Raw genomic sequence first — 15,729 nt, 5'->3', positions numbered from 1 at the left:
TGAAGTCCCAACATCAGGGCCTATACAGTCCCCTGTCAACCACTCATGTCATGATTTCCACAGAAAGCTCATGGTATGTCCTGACACTTGTGTAACTGAGGAATGAAGAGCCAAAAATATGTCATGCTGGGTTTCAGCAAGCTCTTGTAAATACAGTTTAAGGGCTTGAACCACAACTTATCGGTGGCCCTGAGAATGTTCTTGATTTAAATAGGTTGGCACACATCTGGTGTAGAGGTCCCAGAATGCACTTCTCATTTTCTTTTGCTTTAGTGCGGCTCTTCTTACCAGGTACATTTGGGGGTAGCTCTAATGTAATCAATTAATATAACAGAAAACTATTGGAGGGGAGGAATTTATTTTTTTTTCCCCCCTAATTCTGCAGGGTGGAAGCTATTTGTCCATTTGGAGTGTTCAGACTGCAGTTTGAAGGCTGGCTTGTCCTCTGAAAGTGGACAGTCTTGATCTGCATTTCAGCAGAGCTGCCAGTTTTGTTGAGATTCAGGCTATTTCCTAAGAGTTCTACTGAAAGGCAACTTGATCCAAAAAAACTGAATCTGAGAGAGGCTATGTTTTATTCAGTGAGGTTCTCCTTCATTTCTTAAAACAACAGCTTTTAATAAATTAAATTAATGCCAGATCATTTACCTACTTAATCTTAAGCAATACCCAATCAAAATTAGGATGCAGCTTAGAAAACTTGGTATTACTAATTCAGTCAACTAGGTTAAAAAAACAAAAGTGATACAGCAATATTCTTTCATATATTTCACTTGGCATATGTGTGTGTATCTTTATTTCAGGTTTTCTAAGAATGAAATCTGCTAATCTGAAACTTTTTTTTTTTTTAAGGTTGCTGGGATTGTTGGCAGAGCAGACCTACTGTGTGCCCTGTTCTTTTTGTTGTCATTCCTTGGCTACTGTAAAGCATTTAGAGAAAGTAAGCATTATGTTTGCCTCTTTGATTTTATATTGTGTATATTCTCTGTATTCACACATTTTAGTGAAGTATTGCAAAACTAAAAATGGCAGCTTGATGTGGCTTGAATTTATTAATGTTTATACCCTCATAAAATACTGAAAAGAAAAACCAAAACCCCCATACCTGCTTTAGCAGGTGTTTATTGTTAGGAGAGCTGGAAGGGTTGCTATCCCTAATTCCCATTAAACACTAAAAATTTATTTTAAGAAAAGTCTTTCTTAGGCTTATTTGTTAAATATTTTATTGTTTAGAAACAAAGAAATATTTTCATAAGTATTTTAGAAATCAAACTTATAAATGTGAGTTCTTAAATATTTTAATACACTTTATGCAATTAAGTTGGAATGGTTTAAAAGGGAAGGAGCTTTAGGAACCTTACTTGTATTTTTAATGTATTGTAAAGAATTATTTTTAAGAGTAAGCCCTTTAAATTCCTGCAATATGCAAGTGCTGGCATATACATTCTGTATATAGTGTTACTCATAGTTTTTGTAAGAGAACAATTTTGAACAATTCCTTTGTAGATGTTTTTTACGTGAGCTTTTAGATCAGTTGTATTATTTGATGTGAATGCAGGCTGGCAGTTCAAATACAGTTGTGGATAAATTGTCTTGGGGCTCTGTTAAGTAAACACACAAGAATATATGAATTCATGATTATGAAAAACTACAGAATGTGCAATCTGGTGTCTGAATGTGTCCCACCACGGGAAATACGGGCATCCTTTGGTGAACTCATGAGGAGCTGTGTTGTGAAGAGCTTGTATAGTATTAGTTCAACAGGCATAGCCTGTCATATTTAACCAGAGTTGGCAGCATATCACCTGGGCTGGCTTTAGATGATCTAGCTTAACAGCATAGTCACAGCATCACAGAGTAGGCTGAGGGGTGTCAGTCAGTCCACTGTGAACTCAGAAATGCTGTGAACAACTCCTGCTAATTGAGATTGATTGTTTAGAACTATTTTGTGTATTTCTACAGCTGATATAAGTTTAACTTAACCTTTGCCACTTCCAATGATACTTGGGATGATTCCTATTAGTTTCTGGTATTTTTTTCTCTCCTTTGAGTATGTTTCATTTTTTTCAACTGACCTAATAAATTTTTGATGAAAACTTGCCTTGGGTTCTTGCTTGCTCATTCATTCCTTTCTCACCTGTTTTATTTGGTATAATTGTGATTAGATGTTTCTTCTGTTAGTGCTATGTGCTTTCCAGTTTGTTGGTACACGTAGAGCTGTATGGCAGGGGTAATACTTGTTGCTTGAAGAACTCAAGCCAAATTCTTAGGATGACCATTAATGACATTTATATAGGACTCTGTAGTTGTTTTGTGGAGGACATCTGAGGACTGATTAAGAATGTGACATGTACTCTAGTTAGGGATGTTCTGAGTGCTTGTACAAATTGCAAAAGCCAGTTTGATAAGTTTTAGAAGCCACTGTCATTTCAATAGTATTGTCATTGATACAGAAGAAGGAAAATGTTGTAAAGACAGGATACTAAGCAGCACTTAATTTTTATTGGACATAATAATAGGGTCAGAGTAGTCTCTTAAGCAGATTTGCCAAGGAAAACCACAGTCTGACAGCATAGTTGTGCCTTTTGTCTTTCAGATGTTTTCAGTGTTTACTGTCACCTTGACTGCCTGCTTTTCCCCTTGACAACTTCTAAAGAAATTTAGACTTTCTTTCTACTCAGAAATTTGTATTTGTTACATACTTGAATCTACTAAATCATAAAGAAATATGGTTTTGTTCCTGTGAACTTCACATGATTTGCTGCAGGGTGATGCCAAAACCCAGACATTTCAGAGTCAAAGTTTCATGTCAGAATGGTTCTGGTCTGAAAACTGCTTTTGAAATGCCTGGATGAGACTCATTGCTCATTCTGGATGTGCCTTGATGTGGAAATCATTCATTTGTGTGTGTAGAAAGGTGTGAGATAGAATGGAATAGACTATTTCATTTGGAAAGGACCTGCAGTGATTACCTAGTCCAACTGCCTGACCAACTCAGGGCTTTGCCTCCTCAGGGAGCTGCAGAGAGCAATGAGGTCACCCCTCAGCCTGCTTTTCTCCAAAACAGGCAAGACTATGAGGTCCTTAGCTGCACCTCAGGGGACATTAATTCCAGCCTTTTCACCAGCTTTGTCACCCTGCTCTGGACACACTCAGGGACCTTCACATCCTTCTTAAATTATGGAGCCCAGAACTGCACACAGTACTTGGGTGAGGACACACCAACACTGTGTGTAGGAAGATAACCCTCTCTTTTGGCTGGCTGGTTATGCTGTGGTTGATGCACTCCAGGATGCAGTGTGCCCTCCTGGCTGCAGGGCACACAACTGCCTCCTATTGAGCCTGCTGCTGTGAGGGACAGTGTTAAAACCCTTACTAAAATCCAGAAAAACTACATCCATTGCCTTCCCTTCATCTGTTAAGTGGGTGACCTTATCATAGAAGGATATCAAGTTAAACAGGACTTTTGTGAACCCATGCTGACTCTGCCTCGCATTACTCTTTAAATGCCGTTCAGTAGGACTCAGTATAATCTTCTCCATAATTTTTCCAGAAACCAAAGTTAGACTGAGAGGTCTCTAGTTCCCTGGGCCTTCTCTCATGCCCTTGCTGTAAATCAGAATAACACTGGCTAGCTTCCAGTGAGCAGGAACCTCCCCAGACTCCCAAGACTTTTGGCAGATGATTGAGGGGAGTCCTGCCATAACATCTGCTAGCTCACTCCTTCAGTAATTTGGGATTAATCCCAGCTTGTCTCCACCACCAGTATCACTACAAACTTGACCTCCAGCCTCATTAGCCAGCTATTTTTCACTTTGTGTCCACTATGCCTGTGGTATTCTTAGGCTTTACTGGCTGAACCTTCGGGAAGGTTTCCCACTTTGTCACCTTAAGCATGTAACTTGGGCATGCACTTGAAAGCCTTTTCTCCCTGCTCCTTCTGTGTAGTCGCTGGAAAGAAACAGACTCCTTTTGATGGCCAGTCAGAGGAATAGCTTATTTTAGGCGCTTGCACTCATCTTCTAGAGGTACCAAAATCGCTCAGCTGTGTAGAAGCTGTAGGAAGACTGAGCTTGTAACTTATGTTGCATTTGCATTGTTACTTCAATTGGGCAGAATTGCAGATGGCTGCTAAAATGGAGCAATCTAGCTTCCTTTTATCAGAGATCATAGAGCAAGTTAGATCAGAAAGAAACACTGGGGGTCATCTCCTAAGCAGGAAAGAAAATATACCCTTTCTCCTCTCATATTTTCCTTCTGCTGGCAAATCCACGAGATCCAGAAAGCCTGCCATACTGCCAGTGCAGTTTCCTTGTTGTAGGCCAAGTTAAGAGTTGGTATTGCATCTCTTTCTAGGTCAGACCAAAGATGGTAATGTATCTCTGTGGAATAGTCTTAGTAGCAAGGAGGGGGAGAAAACAACCAAAAAACCCTCGTGCATTCCATTGTATCAGGCTTATGTTTCTAATCAAGCACAACTGCTTTATGGTGAGCCTACAGAAAAGGGAGATCTACCAGTTTCTTCTACCATCATATTTCCTTCTGTCCTGCTGGATTTTGGATTTTTATAAAAGGCAAACATGACCCTAAACCCCAGATCAACTGCATGTGTCCTTGTTTCTGGATTTGGCTGTCATATGTATACAGCACTTGGATCACCAGCTTTTTTACAAGCAGGAGGCGAAGAACTATCAGAGGTGGGTTTTGTTAATTGTTAATAACAGATGCATGGTAGCATGACTCTTTTGGAGTACTTAAAAGAGGATACAGGCTTCAGGACTTGTGTACTGCATTGGTATCATCTTTCAAATACAGTTACCAAAACACATTTAATGCCATGTTTCTTTTACCGATGAACTTTGAGTGAGCATCATAGTAAAGAAAAAGAAGATTGAAAAAACAGAGTTGATGCTACGGTTATGGTTGTGTCCTCAGAAACAGGAACTGTTTTGTCACCAGCAGCATCCCAATGCTACTGTCAGACAGATTATCCAAGTCATTCATAAAGAACCCAACTATTCTTGCAGCAAAGCAACGTGAGATTTGTGCACAGCTGAGCTGCAGAAATCTGTTTGTGTTTCTCTAGTAGTAACTCATTCCTGGTCTTCTCTAAAGGATGACAAAAGTCATAGAAGAGACTTAGTGCTTGGTTTTTTGCCTGATGTCTGAGTGAATGTAACACTTGGCTTTTTTTGCTTGGGAGTAAGGACTCATAAATTGTCTGAGGAGGATTTAGGGGCACTCTAGGAGAAGTATATATAATGTTAAAAACAATCACAAGATCAGAAAAATAGCAGTGTCAGACTGGAAAACTTCCAAGGAAAATAATGGGATTTTTTGTAAAGCTTAAAATATACTGTATCTTTTTTGCCTGATGCGGTTTATTTATGGTTTAGGTGGAGTTTGGGGTAGATAGTTTCTTTTAGCCAGAATCTGTAGCTTTTTTTTTTTATAGGCCTAAGCATTTAACACAATGTGGGATATAATTATGTCTTACTGAAGTTCTACAGTTCTATTACTATTTCCCAATATACAGTTTTTGATGTTACCATCTTTGATAGGATAATATTTATATTTGCAAGAACTGATCTTGTTCTCATTCTGTCCTGCTGTTTTAAAACACAACTGTGGGGACAAATCCACTGGATAGGCTTTGGAGACAGCAAGAGCTGACAACTGTTTAGGTATGTTCTGAAGGGAATTGTGGGCTATTAACTTTGTTGAATTTTAATGCAGCTTCTCGGGGAATTGATAAGGCGATTTAAAACTGCTGCAGTCTTCATTTTGCTTTCTTTTGTCGTCAGCTTTGACAGTGATCCAGTAGCACGTATTTGCCATCTGTGCTGGCATTCTCTGAGTGGTGTAAAACGATGAGTTCATGATTTGCTTCGTGTGAATAATATTGGCCTGGATATTAAATAGGGGATCAACTGTTTGCTCATACGTGATGAGTTCTAAAAATGACTTTGTTCTAGTTGTGTGCTTCTGTTCTGTGTAGTTGCCTGTTACCCATCTACTAGGTTGTTGCTAATTTAATAAAGCATGCAAAGTAGGCTGTAGTGATGAGTTTTGTGAATATTGGAGGTTCATATTATGGAGCTTTTCCTATAGATTTAAAATATTTAAGTCTTCTGTGTGAAGAGATCATTGTTAAGATATTGTGAATTGGTTAGCTATTTTACAATTGGTCAAGAGGTATTTACTATTACTAAATATGTGAGCCCTGATTTTTCAACTGTACGCTCTACTGTTCGTATTAGAACACACTGGGAGGGAATAGTTGTATGTGGAAAACCAAGAAAAAATTATTATTTTAGTAGGCAGAGGAGAAAAATAACCTTTTTTTGTAGAATTAGTGCTAACTTCTGTGTGCCCGAGATGGTGTAATCCAGGAATAGATGATACTTTTACTGTAGCCTATTTGTAAGGAGTTTGAGATGCTGGGATATGTTTAGGAATGGCATTTGCTACTGTAATTTCATTATTCAATGAAAGACTGATCTGAGCTGCAGTAGTATGTACATTTGGAGACACACAAGGAAATCTCAGGTTTAAGTTAATTTAACAGTGAATTTTTATGTGATCTTTTAAGACTAGGTAATTCTTCCCCCTTTATTTAGCAGTTCAGAAGCACAGAAATCTTAGGGCTTGGTTGGATAAGTATTTGTAGTAGTTTAGTTGGAAGATACCATCCCCACAGGCAAGGCACATCAGTGGAATATGTGAGCGTTTGTGATCTTTTTCAGTTAAAAATTAAAATTTCCTGCAGGAGCTCAGCGTAACTTGCTTTGCTCTGGCTTTCAAGAGTAGGTGCTTTCGCAGAAGCAATTACTGGGTTTCACCTCAAGATGGTGACTTATTAAACTGCTCCAAGCTGGCTGAGCCCAAAGTTGCTCAATTAACTTTGAAGAAGGAGCTGCCAAATACCTAAATGTCTGCATTGGTAATAATTGTTTAGGATATTGCTAGTTGGACTTTAAGACTAAGCTTGGTACTCTAAATGTAATAGTTTTTCATATCTTTAACTTTTAAGGAATGTGTTTTATTGGTTTGCAGATTTAGGACACTGCAAAATAATGTCTCTCAAAATAGGATTTAGTCTTTAGGAAGACAGAGTTGAGGTGTGTCATCAATGTTCTGCTCATAAATGTAGGATCAGTCAATTACATACTGTAAAACACTTTGTGTATGCATCCTTGCTCTAGGAATGCTGATACTGAAGTCTATGTCAGTCTAAATGGAGGAGCCCTCATGGCTTGTTTATGATTTATGTGGGTGTTTCATGGGTATTGGATCTTCTCAACTTTCAGACTTAACATACTCTGAAGATGGACCATTTGAGCAACGCTTTTTGGTTTTGTATTGAAACATTGTATTTTTCTATCTTAAAAAAAAAAAAAAGGCAAGTACTCTGTTTCTTTGGCAGGCTTACAGTTTTGTCCATCTGTTAGCGTGGCACAGTGCCCACTCACAATATGGTGTACCAGTTTCAACCAGGCACAGGTGCCAGGGAAAGAATGGTTTCACTTGCTGACACAAGACTTCTGGTGGGAAGCAGTGCTGTAGTAGGGGAATGTGCTTTGTTAGACTGATTACTTCTGTTGGCACGTGTGTGTCTCATAATAATAATTAGCACTTGTGCAGTGCTTTACATTTTCAAATCACTGTTTAAAAAAAAAAAGATTGAAAACATTGCTGAATGATGGTCTTTTGTGTCTATTTTTTCAGCCTAGTTTACTGAGATTTCTGCGGGCGGAGAAAGTTGGGGGGAGGGGGATTAGAGGCTTGACCCAAGAACCAGCACAAGACAAAATGGTTGTTAATTGGAATTCTTTTTCTTTGAAGTTTAATCACTGAATAATTTTCATAATATTACAATTCTATCTATGACTGTGTTGACCTTGTGAGGCTGCAAAAGAAAATAAAGGAACAGAGATAAGCTTTTGTGAGGAGACCTTGGTCACAGAATGGGTGAGTTTGCAAAGGACTTCTGAGGGTCACCTGAGCTTACCTGTTCCAGCAAGGTCATCTAGAGCAAGTTGTCCAGGACCATGTCTGAACAACTTTTGGATATCTCCAAGGATGGAGGCTTCACAACCTCTCTGGGTGGCTCTGGGTAACCTGTGCCAGCGCTCGATCACTCAGTAAAACACTTTTCCTGATGTTCAGACAGCACTTCCTGTGTTTGTTAGTGCTCATTTCTCTGGTCCGGTCAGAGGACACCACCGAAAAGAGCCTGGGTCCATCTTCTGTAGCCCTTCTTCAGATATTTATTTACATTCATGGGATCTCCCTTGAGCCTTTTCTCCTCCAGGCTGAACAGTCCCAGCTTTCATCATTTCCTATAGGAGACATGCTCCGGTCCCTTCACCACCTTACTGGCCCTTCATTGGACTCACTGCAGTATGTCCCTGGCTGTCGTGTACTGGGGAGGCCAGAACTGGACACAGTACTTCAGGTGTGGCCTCATCAGTGCAGAGTAGAGGTGAAGGATCCTCTCCCTCAGCCTGCTGGCAATATTTTGTCTAATGCAACCCAGGATACCATTAGTCCTCTTTTCTACAAAGGCATGTAGCTGGCTTATGTTCAACTTAGTGTCCACCGGGACCCGCAGGTGCTTTTCTGCCAAGCTGCTTTCCAGCTGGGTGGCTCCCAGCATGTACTGGTGCCTGGGGTTGTTCCTCTGCAGATGCTGTAGTTTGTAACTGAATTTGATGAGGTTTTTACCGGCCCATTTCTCCAGCCTGTTTAGGTCCCTCTGGGTGGCATCATGACCCTCTGGCACATAAATCACTTCTCCCAGTTTCATGTTATCTGCAGACTCACTGAGGATGCACTCTGCCTCATCATTCAGGTCATTAATGAAGCTGTTGAGAAGGTTTGGACCCGGTATTGACCCCTGGCATAGACCAGTAACTGCTGGTCTCCAGACAGGCTTTGTGCTGCTGGTCACCACACTCTGGGCCTGGCCATTCAGCCAGTTTTCAGTCCACCTCACTGTCTGCACATCCAGCCTGTACATCAACAGTTTCTCTGTGAGGATCTTAAGGGAGACTGTGTCAAAGGCCTTACTGAAGTCCAGGCCTTTGACACTGTCTCCCTTAAGATCCTCATTATGCGTCACTCATTTTTTCTCTTTTGCTGGATGCTTTTACCATCTTTAGGAGTCCAAATTTAAGCTTGGCTGCATGTGACATGCTGAGACATTCCTGACATGTGAGACTTGGGATGTTCATAAGACAAACCTGCTTCTGCACAGCTTTGCATGTGTGCCTATTGAGTGGCATTTGATTACTAGTTTTTTTTTTTTGCTACACCGTTTCTCCACTTTGTCAATGGTATTCTGACCTAATAATTTGACCTAGTTCCTTTTTTCCTGTTACTCTTAGATTTTGAATCATCAAAGCATTTGTGAATCGCCAGCTGGTCTCTTACTATATATACTTACCACTGTCTTCTGTGTTAAGATAGTTTGTATTTGTGTACTCATTGCTGCTTCTCAGAGAAGTGCTTAGTTGTGCTGACTCCTTTCCACCAGAATCTGATCCTGGGAAGATGTCTTTTGTAAAAGAAAGTAAACTCCATGAAGCCCATTGGCTTTGTTCACTGTTCTCCCTTTTTACACTTCCTAAAAGGGACTGTCATTTTGTGAACACGGTCAATTACTTTGCCTTCCATCTTCCCATTCTCTCAGCTAGTTGATTTCTACATTAAAAAAAGAAATAAAAAACCCAAACACAACTGAATTTCAGGAACTGGCTGAACAGTCTGTTCATTTGGAAGAGTTCTGCTTCAGAGAAGGAGTTGGAAGAGCTCCTTCAAGGGATGTGTTTAGGACAGATTGCTTTGATTCTTCTGCATCACTGATGTGAGCTGCAGTTTCTGCATTGCCTTTTTTTTCTTTTTTTATTTCTCAAACAATATTCACTCTGTTGAAGCTTTAAGTCTTAGGTAGTAAAGGAGTACTAAAGCAACCTCAAAAGCTGTTCTTCCACGTTTTTTAATTAAAACATCTGCTCTCTGCCACAAAAGAAGTAGTGTGTTTCAGAGTGAGAGAGGAGGCCAATGTCAGCAGATCTTTTTCATGCTTGTGGCTATGGTTTGTATCTGACCCAACAACATCTAAACTAGCATACTAGTTTTTCTTTATAATAAATGTAAAGAGGGAGCTGCATCTCTGAAAGGTGGACAACTGCATTTAGTTAAATAACTTAATCCCTAAAGGTGTCTCCTTCTCTCAACTAGCTAGGAAGGAAACCTGGTATACTAGCTTAGGGTTGGGAGCCTACTTCTGGTGAAATTACCCTTTTTCTGCCATTTACCCTTTCCACAGAGAATTATTGCAGTTCTGTTAAAGTGCCGAGGGTCAAACCTGTGTTAGCAGTAGGGAAGAACTGCTCTAGAGATCAAGGAAAAGTAGGAAAGGGGTTCAGTCAATGAATGTAGAGTTCAACTTTGTTTTTTCACGTGCCAAGTCAAAGATTGATTCCTGTGATGTCTGTAGAGCCCACGTTGCTTGAATCAAGAAACTGCCTCTGAATGAGCAGAGAGCTTCCCTCTGTTGCTTGCACCTGTGGAGTAGAGGTTGTGACAGATAAGTTTTTATGTGAAGTACGCATGTACTCTGTGTGTGATAGTACCTTGGCTGAAATAGGTCTTATTGTTCTATTAGTCTCAGAAACGCCTGCTTGTAGTACCTAAAATCAGCTACATGGTGCAGTCTTTAAAGACTATTTCTTTTAGTAGAAGCTCTAGTTACTCTTGATCTCTTAACCCCAGAGTTCTTCACCCTGCTGTAAAACTGCTTCCTGAGTGCAAGAACTAACTGCTTCTCTGCTCAGATGCTGAAATTTTTCAGCTCCATGGCATTCCATTGCAGTGCTAATGAAATGACATGAGGTACTTGCTAAATGCAGCAGCCCTGCAGAAGCAGCTCCTTGTGCCTTTGTAGATTAGACTACAGGTAAAACCGTCTGCGTGTGTGACACTTCCTGTGTAACCATTAGAAAGAATTCCTTGTTCTCCTGGTGGCTGGGAAAGATTGCCCAGTAACGACCGAGTTCCAGCTAAGGATGATAAATGAGTCTAAATATTGGGAATTAACCTTTTCAGATGATGAATTGTGGAAACAATGTGAAGCTTCTGCCATTCTAATTTGTGTGGCTAAAACATCTAGCAAATAGGGAGATTTCTAATGTCTCTGAGAACAGAAAATGACAACGATAGAGACAAATGCCAGCATATTGCAGGAGGTGCCCTATGCCTTTTAAATCTGTGTATCCAGATCTTGACTGATTGTGAGATTAAATGCTTTATATTTTTTAATTTTAATCTAGATTTGTAACTCTCCCTTTAACGTGTAAGCCTAATGTTATGGCATGCTTTATTTTGACAGGTAAGGAAGGACATAATTTTTCCATATTCTGGGTGCTGGTGAGTGTTACCCTAAGTGCAATAGCCATGCTGTGCAAAGAACAAGGAATCACAATACTGGTGAGAACCCTCTTACTGACTGAATTTTGACCTCAGCATCTGTCAGGTGTAGTTGTAAGTCTACCAAGATGAATCTTCTCCACAGCTAATCACTTGCCCACCTTTTTGTTCTGTTCAGAAAACTAGTTAATGTTGACAAAAAGCTGTATTCTAGTAGACCTGTCTTGATTGTATCCCCACCAATCTGCTGGAATTCTTAATTTTATCTCTTATAAGCAGGTTGCATATATCTGTTAATTTTTTGAGACATTTAAAAGATTCACAGCGTTTCAATGCATATCACGTTTGTTGGCCTTGTTTTTTGAATGTAATTGTTGAGATACCAGGCCTACAAACCTCTCATTGAAGGCTTATGAACAAAGATATAGGTGGAGGAGAGCATTTTTTAAAGCTCCCCCCTCTTTTGTGAACAGTCTAATCAGAAGTAGGGACATTTTGCATTTTTACTACTGAATCTCTTCCTTCCATTCCTTATTTAAGGACCTGTCTGTGCAAACAAGTAGTTATTCTTCAGGTTCGTTGGGCTCTTGCTTTTTATTTCCTCAGTGAAGATACTCTGTAGTGGCTGATGTCACACAGAACCTTGCAGCCAACTTTCATTGTGCATATTGGTGTAATTGCAAGAAAAGCAAGCCTGATACCTCTCTTAAATCTTTCTGAGCCTTTGTTTGTTGTGACAATTTATGTACACTTTAAAAGTAGTATTTCTGAAACTTGACAGTCAAAATATCATGCTGCACAGCAAGATGTAAGTAGAAGACCTAAAGAAACTCCACCTTACTGACAAAACCTTACCTTCTGACTGCAGCATTTACACTGTGGAACATATGGGAAAGAAGACAGAAAGTGGAATCCTATTGTGACCATGCATATAGGGTCTAGCTTGCTGATATGAATTCCCCAAAGGGTTATTCCATGTAGTAGGAGAATCCCAATTACAGTAACGTGATATTCTACTCATCTGAGCTCATGTTCTCAATTTACTATTCTGTCATCATTACTACCAACGTGTCTTCCTACTTGTTTGGAAGCAGAATTAAGATATGCAATAACTCAAGTGGAGGTGGAATTTAAGATGTATTTTAAAATACATATATTTGTGGTTATCTGTTCCATCTTAATTTCTTCTTCTTCTTCTCTTGGTTGCTTAGGGTTTGAATGCAGTGTTTGATGCACTGGTGATTAACAAGATAAATGTTTTGGAGCTAATTCAAAAGTTACTACGTAAGGACAAGTCACTGGAGGTGAGTCCTCAGAGGTTTTGTTCCTTCTAGCCAGACAGCCATGTACTAAAAGACAAAGATACAATTTCTGACAGTTTTGTTGTTGAGAATTAAAAGAAAATAAAGAGGTATTTTCAGTCAGCCTCGTAAGGCAATGTGCTATGACATCTTTGCAGCAACATGAGTAGTAATGGGATAGCATTAGAGTTGCACTGTATAATGAAATCCATTCCACACTTCTGACCAGTAGGTTAAAAATATGACATGAAAGACCTGACTGCTCAATGTGACAAGTTCTCTAGGGTCAGTAGCTGTACATCTGAAATGTTTAACACAGTTTGGTCAGAGTAAAGAGAAAAATACTTATTCAGAATCTTAAATGAGATAGTTAGACATTTAAAAAAGTACATTAAAAAGATATTATGTCTGCTTTGCCAATCTCACTAAAGCATTACGTTGTTTATATCAGAGTATAAATTACCAAACAAGGGAGAATTCCTAGTAGCTTGAGAGTTGAAAAGGAAAAATATGTAAGCACTGACAGTTGCTCAGGATTGAATTTCTGACTTTTATTAGTGTGACTGTATCTAGTATCAGCTTAAGTGGAATCTAGCACCTAGGATTTGCACTGGCAAGCAAATCACAGAAACAATCAGCCTCAGGTGAATGACAGATAGCAGCCAAATAGACCAACAGCCTACTAGAACATCACTGTTCTTCAACAGTTCAGTAATTTACCTCTCCCATGCAAGGTTCAACAAGGCAAAGGAATATTCATTGTACTTTGCATCAATCAGTTGTTCCAGTGCAGAGAAGTCTTGCTTATGCTTCTGAGTAGCACAAAATTCCTTTACAAAGAGTGAAGTGAATTGCTTCAGATGGATATCAGTCAAAGTGGAATCTCTAGAACTGAAACAGGAGATTTGACCAAGAACAGTTCAGTGAGGGGTGCAGGAGTGTTTCAGGCAGCAAATAGGGATGTTGGATCATTGTGCTGTGTACTGAGAGTAACGTCAACGAGCGTATGACAAGGAAGGAGTGTAGAGCTGTAGGGGACTAAAGCAGAACCAGTTCAAAATTTAAGTGATGGAAATAAAAGGTAATAAGGAGGACCCTGGGAATAAGTGGCCAGTCAGCCTCAATCAGTGCCTGGTAAGATGATGGAACAGATCCTTCTGGAAGTTACGTGAAAACATTTGAAAGACACGGAGATGATTACAGACAGCCAACATGGCTTCACCAAGGGCAGATTGTGTCTGACTAGTCTGGTGGCCTTCTACGATGGAGTGACTGCATCAGTGTGCAAGAGTGGAGCTGCAGATGTCATCTACCTGGATTCCTGTAAAGTCTTTGATAGCACACCCCTCCACACCCCCAATTTTGCCACTAAAATGGAGATATGTGGGTTTGACTGATAGACTGTTAGATGAATAAAGAATAGGTTGGATACCCACATCCAAAGATTTATAGTCAGTGGCTCAGTGTCCAAGTGGAGACCATAATGAGTGGTGTCCTCAAGGGTTCATACTAAGACCAATACTGTTTAATATCTTCATTAGTGACATAGATAGTGGAATTGAGTGCAAGTTTGCAAATTACACCAAGCTGAGTGGTGCAGTTGAGGGGATGGGATGCCATCCACAGGGACCTTGAGAAGCAGGCCTGTGTGAACCTCATAAAATTAAACAAGACCAAGTGCAGAGTCCTGCACTTGAGTCAGGAAAATCCCCAATGTCAGTACAGACTGGCAGATGGATTGAGAGCAGCTCTGCAGAGGATTTAAGGATATTGGTGGCTGAAAAATTGGACATGAACTGACAACATGTGCTTGCACCCTAGAAGGCCAGTTGTATCCTGAGCTGCGTCAAAAGAAGTGTGGTCAGCAAGCCAAAGGAGGTGATTCTGCCCCTCTGCTCTTCTCTTGTGAGAACCCTACCTGGAGTAGTGCATCCAGCTCTGGCGTGGATGGAAGATATGGTCCTGTTGCAGCTGGTCCAGAGGAATGAAATAGTCAGAGGGTGATGAAATGATCAAAGGGCTGGAACACCTCTTGTATGAAGAAAGGCTGAGAGAGTTTGGGTTTTTCAGTCTGAAGAAGAGAAGGATCTGGAGAGACCTTATTGTGGTCTTTCAATATAAAAGGGGCTTATAAGAAAGAGTGGGATAGACTTTTTACCAGACCCTGTAGTGACAGGACTAGGGGCAATGTTTTTAAACTGAAGAGCATAGATTTAGGTAGAATAGAATCATAACAGAACAAGAAAAGGGATAGAATAGAATAGAATAGAATAGAATAGAATAGAATAGAATAGAATAGAATAGAATAGAATAGAATAGAATAGAATAGAATAGAATAGAATAGAATAGAATAGAATAGAATAGAATAGAATAGAATAGAATAGAATAGAATAGAATAGAATAGAATAGAATAGAATAGAATAGAATAGAATAGAATAGAATAGAATAGAATAGAATAGAATAGAATAGAATAGAATAGAATAGAATAGAATAGAATAGAATAGAATAGAATAGAATAGAATAGAATAGAATAGAATAGAATAGAATAGAATAGAATAGAATAGAATAGAATAGAATAGAATAGAATAGAATAGAATAGAATAGAATAGAATAGAATAGAATAGAATAGAATAGAATAGAATAGAATAGAATAGAATAGAATAGAATAGAATAGAATAGAATAGAATAGAATAGAATAGAATAGAATAGAATAGAATAGAATAGAATAGAATAGAATAGAACAGAACTCTGTTCAGTTGGAAGGGACCTACAATGATCATCTAGTCCAACTAGCCTGAGCCCTTCAGGGCTGTCTAAAAGTTAAAGCATGTTATTGAGGGCATTGTCCAAATGCCTCTTAAACACTGACAGGCTTGGGGCATCAACCACCCCTCTAGGAATCCTCTTCCAGTGTTTGACCAGTAATAATTTTTTTTTCCAACTAGGGTGGTGAGACACTGGCACAGGTTGCCCAGAGAAGTTGTGGATGGTCCAT

The 15,729-nt window shown here is 39.5% G+C and overlaps 1 protein-coding gene across 1 annotated transcript in view; it reads left to right on the top strand.

The window, feature by feature from the left end:
• Positions 1–852: 852 nt before the first annotated feature.
• TMTC4 (transmembrane and tetratricopeptide repeat containing 4) overlaps positions 853–15,729 on the top strand; it is a gene marked incomplete at its 5' end in the record, with an annotated part of 37,571 nt that continues 22,694 nt past the window's right edge. Inside the window, 3 exons of the mRNA XM_008940420.1 lie at positions 853–940; positions 11,396–11,493; positions 12,645–12,737. Of these exons, the coding sequence (XP_008938668.1) occupies positions 853–940; positions 11,396–11,493; positions 12,645–12,737 (279 nt within the window). The remainder of the gene's footprint in view (positions 941–11,395; positions 11,494–12,644; positions 12,738–15,729) is intronic.

Source organism: Merops nubicus, unplaced genomic scaffold (assembly GCF_000691845.1).
Source record: "Merops nubicus isolate BGI_N331 unplaced genomic scaffold, ASM69184v1 scaffold3705, whole genome shotgun sequence".
In the NCBI taxonomy this organism is placed as follows: domain Eukaryota; kingdom Metazoa; phylum Chordata; class Aves; order Coraciiformes; family Meropidae; genus Merops; species Merops nubicus.
This window is presented reverse-complemented; position numbering and strand designations above follow the sequence as displayed.